Genomic DNA, 16,787 nt, shown 5'->3' with positions numbered 1-16,787 from the left:
CAAATGGATGAAGTTAAACAATACCTGGTCAAACTGTTCACCATAAAAGACTTGGGACCAGACTGGAAATTGTTAGAGCTCGTGTGGCTCTCACTCAAACCAAGTATGTCCAAGATATTGTCCAGGACTTGAAACTGACAAAAGCAAGGACTGCCAACACACCTCTCCCAAGTTGACTTAAACTGAGGGCATCTTCAGATTATGTCCTACCTCATCCAGCCACTTATAGAAGATTGGTGGGTAGGCTCTTATAATTGAGCTTTACATGGCCTGATGTTTCTCATGTAACACAACAACTTAGCCAGTTCTTTTAAGTCCTCTACAAGGAGCATTGGGATGCAGCAATCCATGTAGTGAGGTATTCGAAGGGAACTCCACATAAAGGGTTATTCTATCCCTCCAACACACACCTTGGACTCACAGCCTACTGTGATACAAACTGGGCATTTTGCCCGGATACCAGAAGATCTTTAACCGGATATTGTATCTTTTTAGGTGGAGCCTTGATCTCCTGGAAAACAAAGAAGCAAAATACAGTATCTCGTTCCATTGCAGAAGCCGAATACAGAGCTATGGGATCCACTGCCTGCGAGCTTGTGTGGGTTACAACTCTGTTGCAAGATCTTGGTATCTGTGTACCGCGACCAATTCCTTTCTTATGTGATAATCGAGCTGCATTACACATCATCAGTAACCCTATGTTTTACGAAAGCACCAAGCACTTAGAAATTGATTGTGTGATCACTACAAATCCGATTTCCTAGCTCCATCTCATGCTCTATCATAGGATCAGTTGGTTGACCTTTTTACTAAGCCTCTGATTGGACCACTGTTTCACTCCCTCCTTGGCAAGCTGGGCTTGATTGACTTAGTCACAAGTCCAGCTTGAGGGGGGATTGAGGACATAAGCAGCTGAGCATTCGTGATTGAAGAAAGGAGGTGTAATTTGAAAGAGTTGCTAGTCTTTATTTTTTGGGATAAAAGTTGTAACTTGTGTAATAACTTTTTAGTTGTGTACAAACATGTTTCCAGTTCATCTCAGAACTTTGTGTAAAGTGCGTTTTTATTAGTGAAGTAGCACTTGTGGTTGTTTAGCCTACTAGACGTTGGGGTTAGTTATTTTCAACTGTTATCCTCTTTCAGCTTGTATATGTACTGTACTTGTTCTTCTTCCTCAGCACAATGCTGCGTAATACAAAGAAATGAGATTCAGTTTTCTTGGGCATCTCTAGATTCTTGACATCATCATCCATTTAATAATATTAATGGGAATTGACCAAGGAAAATAGACACAAAGGGGTGCATGAATAGGATGATTTTGGGTATGTATTTATACGATAATATATACTCCATCAAGAAAACCTAGCTACATGATTGAGTGTATGGAGATCATCTCAAAACTTCACCATCACACCATTCTAATTCCTTTCTTCTACTTAATTTCAAGTGTATGATTAGAAAAGAAAATCCCGACTGCTAACCTCATCATTTTCTGCCCATGCACTCATTTTTCTTTATAATTAGAGTTTATGATTTATAAACATAATTAGCTTAGCCAAACATGCTCCCTCTTGATTAATTATTAATAAGGAGCAACACGACAAGAAATATGAAGTAAGAAGATGGAGGCCCAGGCCCAATCCTCTGGGGCAGGAGCAATTGAGTCCAGATGGATATAAAGATCCCCATCACACTTGCACCACCCAATTCCAAACATACATTACCAAGTTTACATCCCCCTCCCCCTTCCCACCAAACAAAATTGCTATTGCTAATATGTTTATTGAATTCCAGTAACAACCCTGCCCACCATATTGAGACTGAGAGGCCAACCAACCAGCCAATGAAGCTACTCACACAACCCCAGAAACACACTGTTGTATTAATTGGTGGTGGTCAACACTCCAACACACAAAAATGTTAACACCAACATACGCATTCATTCATTCTTTACACAAAACTTCCACTCCCCTTCTCATTCTGATTCCCCCCTCTCTCTCTAAGTTTAAAAGTTGTTTAACCCCTCACTCTCACTCTCACTCTCACTTTTCCCCTTCACAACAAAATTACAGTTTTTAACACCCTCAACCCTAACCCAATCAAACCCTCCTCCTTTTTTTAATTAAATAATAATAAAATACTAATAAAGAAAAACTCAACCTATAAAAAGAAAACAAAAAAAGAAAAAAGAGAATCGCACTGCACATACAGACGCGTAAATCATCAAGATCTGGTCTAGGGTTCCTCATTTTCAACTCTAGAACAACGTATCACGCTCTCAATTTCAAAACCCCTGTTCAATTTCTCTTCTCTTTCAATTTCAAAGAATTTCCGGTTGATTGGAGCTCAATTTTGGACTTTGCTGGCTTTTCCTTGTCCGAGCGTTTGTTGGAAAAACAAACATACCCGCCTTGGTTCGTTAGATTTTTTTTGAATATTTGGGACAAAACAGATGCCGGAGGAGGATTTGGTGGAGCTCAAGTTCAGATTGTACGATGGATCAGATATCGGCCCTTTTCGATATTCCCCAGCCTCTACCGTTGCTATGCTTAAGGAGAGAATTGTGGCCGAGTGGCCTAAAGGTTTGTTTACCACTTCAATTTTCTGTATTCCTATTCTTATTGGCACATCAATATTTAGCGTGCGTGTATGTACATGATTAGAAATTACTCTTTTTTGTTTTTACGTGTTTAATTGAGGACCATTGGGTATCGCGGAAGGGCGTTTCTTTTGCATTTTTTAGGATCAAACTTCTTTAAGTTATGAGTCGAAACTAGTGTAATTTTTCTGGGGATTACATGCTCCCTTTAATTCATTTTACACTAATACTACTTCTTATGCTGAGCACGCGTGAAGTTTTGAATTTTTTTTTTCTTTTTGAAAACAAAACGTTTATTCAGGTAGGGTTAAAGAGAACTGCGAGATTAAGAGGAAGGAATGATTGACTTGAATATAAGTTGAACTTTAAAGATTGAGAACCAGAGCATTTTGGTGTGTAAACCTCATTTCTTTTCTTGTCAATTTGGGATGTGATTACTTCGTCTTAAAAGTTTTGGCTTTCGCACTTGGTATATGAGCTAATTATTCTTAGTTAGTTTCTAAACATTTGAGACTTACCATACAGTTTGACAGCATGAAAGTTGTCTTTATTTTCAGATAAGAAAATTGCACCAAAGGCAGCAAACGACGTGAAATTAATAAGTGCAGGGAAAATTTTGGAAAATAACAAGACTGTTGCACAGTGCAAGATGCCATTTGGGGAGCTACCTAAGGGAGTTATCACCATGCATGCTGTTGTACAGCCATCTTTAGCTAAGGCAAAGACAGGTAACTTTTTCACTTATCAAGGGTTGTTCGTATTGCTCGGTAGCCTTAAATTTAACAGCTCAAAACATTAATTCCGAACTTTGTGATTTTTGATTGGCGAGCTTTTCCAAATGGGGATCACATTCTTAATTTTAACTCTAGTCTTTGATTATTGTGGGGAAGCAGGTTATGCACCTTGTTTTCTGTTTGTCTTGGTCTCTATAGCAAAATCTAATTCCATTACCCAATTACGTGTCCCCCCCTTTTATCCCCTGACTCCGTCCGCCCTTCCAACTTCCTTTCTCCCATCTTTGTGTGTACTTCTCTATTTATGACTAATGGGTTTGCTCTTCTGGTGATTCCACTGGGTAACTTTCAGTTAAATATATATATATATATATATGTATATATATAATTCTGAAATAATATATATTCTATTATCATGTTTGTTTATTATGGAAGCATTAGGTGCAATTGGTTTGAGGAAATGGGAAATCTTTGCTAGGGAAATCTTTATCCCAAAGAATTGTTGGATTGGCCATTCCTTTTGCTCCCCTGAGTTTGTCTATTCCCAAAGCAAGCCAAAATCTTAATTTTTGGAACACCCTCAAATAAGTTGAGAATTTTTGCAACACGCTCAACGTATTTATGTCATGTACTCCATATGTAAATTCATGTTTGCTATATGTAAATATATATGTTTATGTAGGTACATTTTGAAATTTACGAATTGTGCAATTTTTGGTCCAAGGTTATGGTTAGCCATTTTTTTCATCTTCATTCCACTATATTATTCCATAACGTATACTGGACATCCACTCTTACTTCACCCTAGGTTCATCCTGTCCCTGAATAAATCCATCCATATACCACATGCATTTTTTTTAACAGCACACATGAAATAGGTCCTATTTTTTCAGGCATTGTCTGGATTTCGTACGTATGTAAATTCCTTTACGTTGGTCATTGCTATTATCGATTTTGGCCTCTGGTACACTGGTACTAGTTGAGTTTTAACTGCTACAGGAAACCTGAAATTTGATTGGATTACATGTACTTGGCCCAGTAGAAATCAGTGTTGTGAAATTTATTAATGGTGTTTGACGGCTTGCTAAAATCTTACTTATCATTGCCTTGTGAAAATGAGCTATAACATAGCAATTTCATTTTTGTTGATGCTATCATTGAATCGTTTATTTTCTCATTCGAATCTAGTTGCTTAGTTGCTGAAAATTGCCATTGTGTATACAGAGAAGAAGGTTGATGAGACTCCTAAGAAGAACATCTGTTCTTGTTCCATATTGTGAGAGTGTAAGTTTGTTTCGGCATTATCTTGTGGGACTTCTAGGGGCTACCTGTACTGTTAGATTGAGAAGTCAGGAAAGACAATAATTGTAAACAGTACAATACTCATTGTTCAGTGTATGTTACAAGGGCATTTCTGTGGAACGGTGGTTTGTCATCATGTATTGTGTGTTTCTATAAGCTTGTTGCTTCGTGTACATTTGTAGCTGCAGATTTTTTTATGTACAATGAGAATACAAGGTGTGTAGGGTCTATTGCCCTCGAAAGGGTTTTACAATTACAGTAGCATGGGTTTCTGGTGAATACAAAACGTCGTTATTGCCGTTGTGTAGAGCTGTATGTGAACTTCTTACTGAAACTGTTGCTGCTATTGTCTGAAATTCCCAAGGAACGATGCGGCTTGTTAAACTCTGGGATGCATATGGTGCATAGCTTTCCATTTTCTCCTTCTGTTTGTTTGTTAAATATATACATTCTTGTAATGAAAATGAGTTTCTTCTTTTACGTGGTAGCTTTGGTTACTCTAGTTTTGTCGTGGGCAGATATGATACCCTTCTGGACTTGCCGCTGGCTAAACCTAAATCATTTGTTGGATCTACTTGTAAATATATGAAATTCTAGGCTGCGATGCGTTGTTGATTACGACAAAAGTAGTTGTACAGGTTGTTCAAACACTTGTAGGTTCTCTAACTTTTAACTAGTTGGGTATGAATATTTGCCAAATGCCACAAAATCGACCTCAAACCTTTTTGAGTGGATTGATTGGTTCTATGGCCTAAGCCTGTTCTGTATGTTTGAGCTGATGTTACTAGTGTTCGTGTAGTCCAAGATATCAGGACGCGGAGTCAGATCCATAATATAAGTACATAATAAACAAATGATCGTAAAGATTTATTAAGCCAATCATGCGTGAATTAATTAACATATTTGACCTAATCCTAAGGTTCATTTCTAGATACAAAAGAAAGATTAATAACTCTCTTTCCTTTCCTCGTTTGTTCTGGGCTTTAACTTTATATGGGTGGTTGGACTGGATTATATATATTAAAATAACTATGAAAAATAATCTAATTAACAATATTACGGTGAGGGAAATTAAAGAAAAACACGTATGAGCAATTCCAGTAATTAGCATCGCCATGCAGAAGCAGCGAGAATAGATCTGTCTTGCCACCCCAAAAGCAAGCAACCTTTGTCTTCTGTCAGTCTGTACCCGTCACAAGAATACAGTCCCAGCAATATTTTCGATTGCGTCACTGCATTCGAACTTAGCGGCACCCCTTGGAACCCTTTTCCTTCCATGACTTTCCTCCATTTCTCTAGCCTTTCATGCCTCATCGTCCTCTCAGGCCCCTCCTGTGCCACGATATTTCTTATCTCCGGTGCGAAAATATGTTGCTCCACCTTAGCCCTCTGTGCGGAATCAGGTGGAAACGTCGCGTCCAATGAGTCGAAAATTGCTGAGTAATAGTGCAGGGCCTCAAGGAATCGGCCCAAGAAATAGGGTCCATTGTGGCTGGCCTCTTGTTCAACTATTGTCACTATGTTTGGTGCTTGATCTCTTATCATCGCTAACAGGTTCCCGAGACAATTTCCCGGGACGCGATGAAGCCTGTTAACCGAGTTAACAGCCAGTGCCTCACCCACCCGTCGATTGAACATGTGGGGTTTTAGGTCTTCAAGTTCTTCACCAACAGGATGGAACTCAAATGGGACGTGAAGAGAGTGAGCCAGTTCAGTTAAACATCTCCCAGTTTCCCTCACAGACTCCGGGGAAGGACCAACTCCCGTTATCCGAAGGAATGGGGCACCGCCTGGCCTGGCAGCTAAGGCTTGCATGAATGCAGGCCATTGGTAACCTTGGAGGATATCGAGATCAATTATGTGTACGCGCTCTTCAGCCTCAAATGCCTCGAAAATTGCCTGGTTAGCAGTAAAATGAGCAAATTTAATATAGGGGCAGGCTTGATAAAGGATCTGATAAATCTTGAGGATTTCTAGGTTGTCTGGAGGGATGGGATTGAAACGCTTCAAGTTAGATGTGCTCGGTTTATTTGTAAGGGTAGCGGCAAGTCTTGCACTCAGTGCTTCCGTAAAACAAGCTGCGACACGCTGCATGGAATCTCCAAGGGGCGAGACCACTCGATTTAGGTGGTGGAGATATTTCCTTGCTAGCATGTAGTCCTCCTTTGATACTGCTTCTGCACAAGCGAGAAGGAGGTGTACAAGTTGTAATCCACTATCTTGCTCCTGTACATTCACATGATCACATTCACAAGGACATAAAATATTTAGTATTCTATAAAAAGATTGTTTTGGCTCAAAATTTCCTGTTAATTTCATCAGTCAGTTTTATCACCTCCTCAGGTGCAAGAATTGGCAGCATCAAGGTATTATGCATATTCTGCAGCTGGTTCTGCTGATGAAGTTGCTGTTGTTGTTTCTGTATCCTTGCTGGTGGGATTCGTGGTGCTAGATGCTGCTCTTGTTCCTGCTGCCTTTCCTGTTGCAATTGTTGGGATAATGGTTGAGTTGCAATAGTTCCCACCTGATAAATACCACTCTCCTGACTCATCTGTGAACTTCCCTGAACAGAATTAGCTTGATCTTGTTGACAAAACCTCGTTGAATTAGGCATTGTCAAGCATTCCAAGAGCTCAGGTACCGCAGTCAGGGTATTGTAACAGTCCGTCGAGACTTCCCCTCCACCCGTTAGCTTCATTGGGGAAAATACCATGAAGTTATCGTCCTTATCGTAAGTATCATCCAACAGGCTGTCGAGAGCGGGCAGGGAAAGGCTCTCGACCTGGTCGACGTGCATGAACTGATTGTTTGGGGAGTTGAAAACCCTGTGGAGAGGGCTCAATCCCTTTCCCTTGTGAGGCCCGAGTGGGGACGAAAAGCGTGGAGGCGAGCACGCGACGAGACACTGCCCGTGCATTGCCTGATGAGTATAGTTACAGTTATAATTGTATAAGTTTGAGGCCTGTGGAGAGCAAACCATGAACTCGCCCTCTAATTGATCAGAAAAGATGGATTCCCACAAGGAGTAATCAGGGGACTGGATTTCGATGTCACCATTTTCCTCGAACTTGAGTGCTGGAATGGTGAGGGTTGTTGGAGTCAAGGTGTTGAGGTTTGGCACTGGGATTAAGGTGTTGAGGTTTGTATGTGCTAAACTATGAGTTTCAAAGTCTGATGATGAAGAAGTCTTGTTGATTTGACAAACTGATGAGCCGTCAGATGATGATGTGGGCTCTTGTTTTGTGCAAGAATTCTCAGTTTTTGCACTTGGCAATGAAATTTTAAGGTTCCCAATCTCAGTGCTGATGCTTCCACTCTCACCCTTGGTGAGACTCCCCATGCTGCTACAAACAGAATTAACTTTTATGCGTATAATATATATTACAGAGAGTGGGATTAGTAGTCCATATGGTGGGTGGGTGGGTGGGTGTTTTTCCTTGGTTCAAAAATCAAGAAAATTTAAAGCTGAGAAATGTGCTGCCATCTCTTTTTATTGGTCCTAAAGTGGTTTGTCTAGTGTGCCAGATTGTCCAAGAGAAAGGGGGAGTGGGGACAGATGATTCAAACATGATTGGATTGGAGGTTAGCGAATGAAGCACCTCCTCAGTAGCTTTTTTCACCTATGTATCCAAAAAATTTTCTAATTTCTCGATGCAATAATTTTGTCATCTTCGATCATTGTTTGATAGGATAGGAATAGGATGCCAATGCCACGGTTGTTGTTAACAAGAAAGCCAACTGGTCCCACTCTACTCTCAGTTAAGAGAGAATGGGCCCCAGCTTCCTTGGGCCGGCCCACTCCCAACAAGAGAAGAATCATCGATCGAGGTGCTCCCAAATCCCTCCAAACCAAATATTTATTAATTCCTACTTTTAATCAAACATAATTGTAACCCACTTAAATGTGTGTGTGTATATATATGCAGAATGAGAACATGCATGTGGTTTGGTATGCAGGCATGAATGAGATGGAAAGCATGCATGCATGCATGTGATGAGATTGGGTTTTAAGTACAGGTCATATATATAGTTACATGCATTCGTCATGCAACTCATAATTAGATGATGAATGGGTATATATAATTGATGAGGATGGATATATATGAAGTTGGTAAAATGCAGATGTAGTTTTGTAAGATGATGAGGAGAACATACTATATATTCATCACTTGCTCCTACTATCTTCTTCTTTCCTTTGTATTTCTTGATTTTGAGTTTTTTTCCAATTACAATACATTGAATGAGTACCAAACCCTTAATTACAAGTTTGGATATCCATCGTGCATGACTACCTCATTCAACAATATTAATTTTTGAATTCATAATCTCATCAAATATTATAAATGAAGTATTTAGTTCACATAAAAGAATCAGTCAAACATTATCTTATTTTTTTACTTATATATAATTAAATTTAGAAGATTTGATGAGTATGGGGACAAGAAGTTGGACATTGAAGAAATCGTGTGTTGTAGCGTGGGGGGCGCCGCCTACTCCTTGGATTTGCCAAAGGATGGAAGCTCTTGTCCTCCTCCTCCTCTCTTTTGCTTCCGCTTCATTGTCTTTATCCCTCTCTTCTATTCTAATTCCTTCATATATATTTTAACCTAATTAAAATTATTCACCTACGTCCTCCTCAATTTTCTCTATTTCTTTTTTCTTTTACTAATAACAATCAATAAGGGATCTTTACACTATCCACTTCAACAATTTGGTATAATTAAATGTAAACCTTTATGGTTTGAAAAATTATATCTAATACTCCTATGGCTCGTTTGGTTCATGTAATAAGATAAAAAATTGAATGATTATTAATCCTATCTTACACTATATGATGTTTGGTTTGAGACATTGCATATGAGATATTTCATTTGATAATATAATATGGTGTTTGGTTGAAATGATTATAACCGTATAATTAAATATAAAAAGACTATAAAGGGTATTCATTTTTAAGGTATTTGTATTTTTATATTGTAACTTGTGAATTATTTTAAAAAAAATTCACTAAATTATTTTTTGAAATACAATTACTTAAAATAAAATTAATTTGTGAAATATTTCCTTCTTTTTATGTCTATATCTATATAAAGTCGAAGTTAAAAATACGTATTTCAATTGAGTAATTTAAACACAAAAACTCAATTATTTTTCAAATGTCCAAAGAAGAAAGAAGCAATATTTTTTATTATATTTTATTGTTAAATTATTGTAATTAAAATATTTTTTTTAAACATATGCAAACTTCACAAAAAACAAAAAAGCCAAATGGGGAAAAAGTCAACAGATTTTTAATCTTAACATGTATTTATGTAATTTTTATATTTTTTTCACACCTAAATATCTTGATTATTCAAATAATTTGATACGTATTGTGATTTTGTTGTCATTCAAATCTTTTCATCATAAAATAAAATTTGATATGTCAATTTTTCTGTTGTGAAAGCAGATTTGATATGAGATCATAATATTTTGACGTTCTCATCATTGTCACACATTAATTTTCTATATAAAAACTGCCAGACTAAGAATTTAAACAAAAATTTAAAGTAGTTTAACTAAAATTATCACTTACACAGAATATTTTCTAAAATGACGAGTCGAAGGGTTGAGCACTACCAAGAGATGTTTTTCTACAATGCCAAATGGACCAAGAGTATCGACAAAAAAATTATTGAGGTACTAGTAGAAGAAGCCAAAAAGGGGAATGGGAGTCATGGGGACGAATCATTTCATGCAATTTTGATGGCTCGTAGGGTGGTGAATGATACATTTGGTACACAATTTAACTATAATGTTTGCCAGACATGGTTCAAAAAGTTCAAACGATGATATAATATTTTTAAAATAATTTTGGACACTGCTAGAGTTGTTTGGGATCGAGAGAATAATATAGTTCATGCCCTACCATGTCACTAGGATGTTTGCTGTAAGTTAAAAGTCTCAATCTTTCTTAAATTTCATTGTATTACACTTGGACCACTCAGGTGTGGACTCCACATTATCGATGATATCAATTTCATCTTCATGGTGTAACTCCAAGTTCTCAACATCAAGAAGGTGTTCAATAGGATCAATATCCATCTCTAACGTTATAAAATTATAAATAAGACAACATGCCAAAATTATGTTGTTTTGAATAGTAATAGGATAATACATTTTGCTTTGTAAAATTTTCAATCGCTATAACATTTTGTGCTCTACTCTAGCATGGATCATATTAAAGATCTCTTGATAATTCTACGGCGCGTGACGACCATCACTCCATTCATCCAAATGATATCTGGCACCTTTGTATGGAGTTAAAAACCCTTCGGCATTCGTGCATCAATTATCATAAAGGTAGTAATTGCCTATTAGATAAGAACAAGGCAAAAACTATTTAATTCATAAGTGTAATCTATGTCGGGACAAGTGTAAAAAGTGTAAGATGACAATACCCTTAGGCACTTTTAACCCTGGCTTCCTAATGACAGCATCTCGTAAAACTCTAGGATCAGCTGTTGATCCTTCCTACTCAGTCAAAACATAAGTAAATTTCATATTTCGGTCAAACACTCCTAGCACATTCATCGCCACTTCATATTTCCTTGTCCAATACCTTGCTTTGTCAATTTGACGTACCAACACATTGATATAGGTACCGTTTAATGCGCCTAAACAACCCTATTTAACAAAGAAGAAAAAATAATCACATAAATTCGTCGCATCTACATAAAAACTTCTAAATACACGACTGCTAGAAAACATTAATCCAAATGGTTACCTTAAAAAACTTTCATGTATTGGTAGTGCAGTCATCCGCGACAGGATCAAGTTCAAGAACAAGAATTCGATGGAGCTTCAGAACGCATTAAGCACAACATGGAAATAATGGCTAACCGCTTGCCCAGATCTTATGAAGTCGTGCTTTACTATTCTATTTTTTTGTGGTGTGCTAATATTGAAAGAAACATGGCCACTTTTTCTTCCACCGTGACCCACCTAGATGCATTTAATCCATCAACATGTTCTAACAAATAACAAAAATGCAAAAATGTATTTCTTGTCATTCTCAAATTAATGATACATGCATTATTGGTAACATTGATCATTTGTTTCAAATGACTTATTTGATTAGGAATCATAGTTGCCATAACATATTTAACTAGTGTTTCTTTTTGCCTACGCCTCCTACTATTATCATTCTTTAATTGGTATAACATTAAATTCAAAAATACTACACATTCATGCATAATCTCTTATAAGACCAGGTATATCCCCACTTTTTTTCTTGAAAGTGTCACCCCAATAAAAAATCTGTCACACACGACGAAAAATATAATTAAGGATAGTGCCAATAGTTTTTGGCAAATATAAAAGATAAAAATACAAATTACAATAAATAAGAATACCATATTATAAAGGCAATGTTGCTGCCTCTATTATCAGCAAAAGGGGCAGCAATTGATGCTTCTTTAATTAACAAATACAGGCAGTGTTCCTCTGTACAAGTATTACAGCGGTGTAGATACTTTTTCCTTCATATGCAATGAACCAGCTTGACAAAAGTAGACTAAGAAGCAAATGTAAATGAGGAAAATAATTAATTAAAGCTTGTGCTATTTTAGAGAGGAAAAGATAAAGAGTTCCAGTAAGTTTCCCTCTCTCTGTCACACACACAGACGAACACATTCTCTTATTTGGGGATGAGAGAAAAAGAACAAAAAATACAAGTGTGACTGTTCTATCCTCTATTACACCAACACTTTACAGGGATCAGAAGGAAAATCGACTTAACTGAAAGCTGGAAGGGCCTTACAATACAAGAAACTCCTTTTTCAGAGACTAAGGTGCACAACAGCTCAGTCAAAATAGCCTAGCTATCTTGAAAGTTCCTGCAAATGTCTCGTCGAGGAAATACGAGACGCACAGATAATGGACATTATCCAAAACCAACCAAAATCCAAATGTCTTTAAATAATGAATTCCCAATCCACCAAAAAAGGAAGCTAATTTAATTTCATTTCCTATTCTAAACTAATTCCAAATCCAGACAAGCATGAAATTCAAGATGCCATTAATAATCCAATCACAATAAAAAACCAACACTTTAAACAGAAAAATCAGGAGAGAATAGTGGTAGGATTGATAATAAACTTACGAGTTAATACTTTCTTCTTCGTTGTTACAATCGTTCGCCAGCAACAAAGAGATTTCGTCGGTTTTGATGGGAGAAAGATGGGAGAAAAGGAAAGGAATGTGGGTTTGTTCTCACGGAGAAAAGATAGAGAAAAGGGGAGAAAGAGGGGAGAGAGTGGAGACGAGGAGGGAGGGAGGGAGAGAGAGAGGAGAGACTCTGAGGATAAATTAGGAAAAAAAATAATAATAGTTCATGTGATTATTAATACCAGTTAAATAAACTTGATTAATAATACCACATATCATGATAAATAACACCGGACAAATTATTAATATCGGGTTCTAATAATACTAACCAAACATGTGATTAGTCATGATAAATAATTTTATCATGCCTAACATATGAACCAAATGGGGCCCTAAGGTTTAACCAAACTACCCTTATATATCGTCACATGGTAATGCATGTGAAAAGGTAAAGAGTAGTTTAGTCAAAAAAGATTTGTTTGACTTGAAATTAGCCAATAATGTGTCAATTGATGGTAATGTCGATTTTTTTTTCAGTTTTTTTTGTTAATATCAAGAAATTCGATAAATTTTGCCAAATTGAGGGGCATATATGTTAGATAACAGCAAACCTTGAATGTACTAGATATAATTTTTCAAATTACAAACGTTCTACGTATAATTCTACCAAATTTTAATATAGGAGGACAATGTAAAGTAATTATCCCAATAAATTACAATAATTCATCTCGATAGACTGAGCAATACCGCAAATCAACCAATAAATCAATATAGTTAATAATAATAAATAAATTACAATAACTCATATAAAATAAGACAAATACCTACATATGCTGTAGAACTTGAATCCATAACATCAATTTTATTCATAAAACCTCAACCTCAATTCCATACATAATTGATGATCCCTATATATACCAATTTCATTCATTGTCTTAATTCCCAAAACACATGCATATGTCCCACTTCCACTTTTCCACGTACTAAAATAAAATTAAGCACAAACCCGTCAAATTAAGTGCATTATTACTAATATATGCTTTGAAAACATGATTGCTGCATCCAATTATTTATTTATTTTTGTTTGCATGGATAAGTATGGAAAGGTGGATTGGATTTATCCCTGGGTTCAACTTTTGGTTTGCTGGCTTTGGGAACATTACATGCTAAGAATTAGCAAACGTCTGTGGCCTGGTTTCATTGCTTCTACCGTACCTCAATATATTAAGACCAATTCCAAGTCATGTGAAAAAGTAGCACTCAACATTGAGGTTAATTAATGACCATATCATATTATCATGTGGATTTAACATGCATGATACAATGAAATTTCACCATATATATGTGTGTATCCAAAGGCATTTTAAATTTCACCATCTTATAATAAAAATCCTTAAATTTCACCATCTTATCGAGTTCGGATTGGAGAGAGATGGGAGAAAAGGGAAAAATAACCATTTGTTAAGTCATGGGGAGAAGAAAGAGAAAATGGGAGAAAGAGGGGAGAGAGTGGAGATGAGGAGGGGGGGGGGGGGGAGAATCCAAGGGCAAATTAGGGAAAAAAATAATTTTAACTTATAGGATTACTTATACCAATTAAATAGACTTGATTCATAATATCATACATTGTGATTAATAAGATTGGGCTCGATATTAATACCAGACTCTAATAATATTAATCAAATGTATGATTAGTCATGATAAATAATTTTATTATGCATAATTGCACGAACTAAACAGGGCATGTTGTTTTAGTATTTTAATTTAAATAGATAAGGGGCTTGGGCTGGGCTGAGGAAGAAGTATGATGAGTGCGAGGTAGATGGGAATTTGATGACTTGATTAATTTTAGATGCCAACTCAGCCCAAAAGGAGTGGTAGCCTTAGAGCCCAGGTAGGAGCAGGTCCGGATTTGATTGGCGATTCTGGAGAATTGTGTTATTCCATCTGTCATGCCAAAAATCCATAAGTTTGATCAAGTCACAATCTCTGATATAGCTGATTTGGATTAGAACAAAAACTAAGTTTATGGATTATGGATATTATGCCTAACCACTTTCAGCAGCCAATCTCCTTCACCCAACAAGAAAAGAAAGAAAGCAGCAGAGGCTCACAAACCGGCAATTACTACACTCACGAATATTTGTCAGTACACACCAAAAACCATATCCACATCAAAAGTTGTATTAATATTTTCAATGCAATAACTTTTCTCATCATTAGAACCCCCATTCAAACCTCACATGATTTTTCCATTTACAATTAATATCACTTCTTATGCAATTTCTTTTTCTAACAACAAAAGATTTACATCAAATCTTTGAAAGCCATCATAAGAATCTTGAAAATTATGCCATTTCTCAGGTCAGAACATGTTGATTAACTTTATCAAAAAAGAATCCATCAACTCAAAAATGGACTCTCTCATTCATCTCTCTCTCTCCTACACATCTACTCCACAATATGCCAAAGGAAATTCACATGCATTTGTTTTATATGCATAGGAAAAAGGTGCTTCAACTCTTAGCTTAGAGAGTAACAGCAAACACAACTGGCATTCATTATCCACACACGCATGAGAAAATAGTGAACATCATAAAAATGCAGCCATTTCATAGGCTTAGGCTACTAATTAGGTATCCAGAAACACAACAAAGTTTGTGTAGAGTTCAATCTTGGCTTTTTCAGTAGTTGCTGCAATGGCTTCCAAATTCTTCTTTGTATTTTCCTCCTTGTTCACTCTCTCATTCTTGTTGCAACTTGAAGCAGCAAAACCTAACTCTAACCCCCAAATCACTGTCATGGGAATGGTCTATTGTGATATCTGCTCCAACAACTCTTTCTCCAAGCATAGCTACTTCTTGCCAGGTACCCTTCTTAATTTATTGAGTAATATATATATATATATTTACTTTTTTTTTATTTTTTTAATATACATTGCCCTAATTACACAGGTGTTGAAGTTAGAATAGATTGCATGTTCAAGGCAATTTCTCCAAGAACCACTGAACAGATCTCCTTTTCAGTGAACAGAACAACAAATAAGCATGGAATCTACAAGTTGGAAGTACCCTCTGTTGATGGAGTTCAATGTGCTGGAGACAAAGCTGTGGGGAACTCTTGCAGAGCAAGCCTAGTGTCCACCTCTTCTTCTTCCTGTAATATCCCAGGTTTTCGAACTACATCAGATGAGATCTCAGTCAAGTCCAGACAAGCCAATTTGTGTATTTACAGCCTAAACGCATTGACTTATAGGCCATCCAAGAAAGACGTTGCCTTGTGTGGAAAGTAAAAGACAAATGGGAGCCTTCTTGCTTTGTTATCTACTAGAAAATTATCTTCGTCTTAAAGCTGTTACCAAAGTTGTTTTTACTACTCGAGAGCTTCATGAAATGAATATATATATATATATATGCGTTTTGCTTGTTTGATTCATCATATATGTGTAGATCTCAAGTAGAATCTGATAATTTGATCTAAGATTTTTCTTTTGTTGGTTTTGTTTCTAACATTTGATAGCTTCATCACAAAACATACATACATCAAGAAGGTAATCCGCGTTAGGACCCAGAACATAGAGTTAAAAGTCATATACCCGAAACTTGAAAACTGTCTGCATCTTTACTTAGCACATAGAGAATGTCATTGTTTTCTCTAGCAGAAGTGCTAAGTTTTTGGGAAGTGGCAATTTTAAATAGAAGGATGTCCAAAGCAAATGATGTTTGTTACGTCTGACATAGAAAAGCATTGTTGTCCGTGAAACTGAAACATTAAGTGCATTCATAGTTAAAAGGAACAATCCACATATACATAGATCAGATTTGATGGTATACCCTACTATTCGAAAAGTTCCAGGATCACTAAAATCTGACATTTTTCTTTGCATAATTCTTACACTTCCACCTGTTCTTGGAATGTCTTTATGGCCGGATGGCAAACCTAAAACCATGTTAGAGATGAACAGAAACGGAAATCTTGATGTGAATATTTACAAATGACATCAA

General features: G+C 36.6%; 3 protein-coding genes and 1 pseudogene across 4 annotated transcripts; 2 read left to right on the top strand and 2 right to left on the bottom strand.

The window, feature by feature from the left end:
* Positions 1 to 2,027: 2,027 nt before the first annotated feature.
* MUB4 (membrane-anchored ubiquitin-fold protein 4 precursor) lies at positions 2,028 to 5,115 on the top strand. Its single transcript, XM_011100621.3, has 3 exons — positions 2,028 to 2,582; positions 3,157 to 3,327; positions 4,558 to 5,115. The coding sequence occupies exons 1-3, from the start codon at positions 2,453 to 2,455 to the stop codon at positions 4,611 to 4,613; spliced, it is 357 nt and encodes a 118-aa protein (XP_011098923.1). The 5' UTR covers positions 2,028 to 2,452; the 3' UTR covers positions 4,614 to 5,115.
* A 72-nt stretch (positions 5,116 to 5,187) lies between these two features.
* On the bottom strand, positions 5,188 to 8,024 carry LOC105177517 (GRAS family protein RAM1). The gene is made up of 2 exons (XM_011100703.3): positions 6,971 to 8,024; positions 5,188 to 6,861 (listed from the first exon to the last, which is right to left on the bottom strand). The coding sequence occupies exons 1-2, from the start codon at positions 7,973 to 7,975 to the stop codon at positions 5,740 to 5,742; spliced, it is 2,127 nt and encodes a 708-aa protein (XP_011099005.1). The 5' UTR covers positions 7,976 to 8,024; the 3' UTR covers positions 5,188 to 5,739.
* Positions 8,025 to 10,714: 2,690 nt separating this feature from the next.
* On the bottom strand, positions 10,715 to 13,007 carry LOC105177454 (uncharacterized; annotated as a pseudogene). Its single transcript, XR_016067251.1, has 3 exons — positions 11,402 to 13,007; positions 11,076 to 11,301; positions 10,715 to 10,988 (listed from the first exon to the last, which is right to left on the bottom strand). The product of XR_016067251.1 is annotated as an uncharacterized LOC105177454 (transcript).
* A 2,292-nt stretch (positions 13,008 to 15,299) lies between these two features.
* LOC105177453 (Pollen Ole e 1 allergen and extensin family protein) lies at positions 15,300 to 16,218 on the top strand. The gene is made up of 2 exons (XM_011100619.3): positions 15,300 to 15,651; positions 15,738 to 16,218. Exons 1-2 carry the CDS (start codon positions 15,483 to 15,485, stop codon positions 16,073 to 16,075), a joined length of 507 nt encoding a protein of 168 aa, XP_011098921.1. The 5' UTR covers positions 15,300 to 15,482; the 3' UTR covers positions 16,076 to 16,218.
* Positions 16,219 to 16,787: the final 569 nt, after the last annotated feature.

This window comes from Sesamum indicum, linkage group LG9, assembly GCF_026168435.1.
Source record: "Sesamum indicum cultivar Baizhima isolate 11 linkage group LG9, ASM2616843v1, whole genome shotgun sequence".
NCBI lineage: Eukaryota > Viridiplantae > Streptophyta > Magnoliopsida > Lamiales > Pedaliaceae > Sesamum > Sesamum indicum.
Note: the sequence above shows the minus strand (reverse complement) of the source record. Positions and strands in the feature narration are given on the sequence as shown.

What these genes read in the sequence shown, in the direction of transcription:
- LOC105177517 (XM_011100703.3), bottom strand. Translation starts at nt 7,975, where the DNA reads ATGGGGAGTCTCACCAAGGGTGAGAGTGGAAGCATCAGCACTGAGATT. An exon ending in CAATTCTTGCACCTGAGGAG is followed by an intron (nt 6,862 to 6,970) that starts GTGATAAAACTG and finishes GTGAATGTACAG; the next exon opens with GAGCAAGATAGTGGATTACA.
- LOC105177453 (XM_011100619.3), top strand. Translation starts at nt 15,483, where the DNA reads ATGGCTTCCAAATTCTTCTTTGTATTTTCCTCCTTGTTCACTCTCTCA. An exon ending in GCATAGCTACTTCTTGCCAG is followed by an intron (nt 15,652 to 15,737) that starts GTACCCTTCTTA and finishes CTAATTACACAG; the next exon opens with GTGTTGAAGTTAGAATAGAT.
- MUB4 (XM_011100621.3), top strand. Translation starts at nt 2,453, where the DNA reads ATGCCGGAGGAGGATTTGGTGGAGCTCAAGTTCAGATTGTACGATGGA. An exon ending in TGTGGCCGAGTGGCCTAAAG is followed by an intron (nt 2,583 to 3,156) that starts GTTTGTTTACCA and finishes CTTTATTTTCAG; the next exon opens with ATAAGAAAATTGCACCAAAG. An exon ending in TTTAGCTAAGGCAAAGACAG is followed by an intron (nt 3,328 to 4,557) that starts GTAACTTTTTCA and finishes TTGTGTATACAG; the next exon opens with AGAAGAAGGTTGATGAGACT.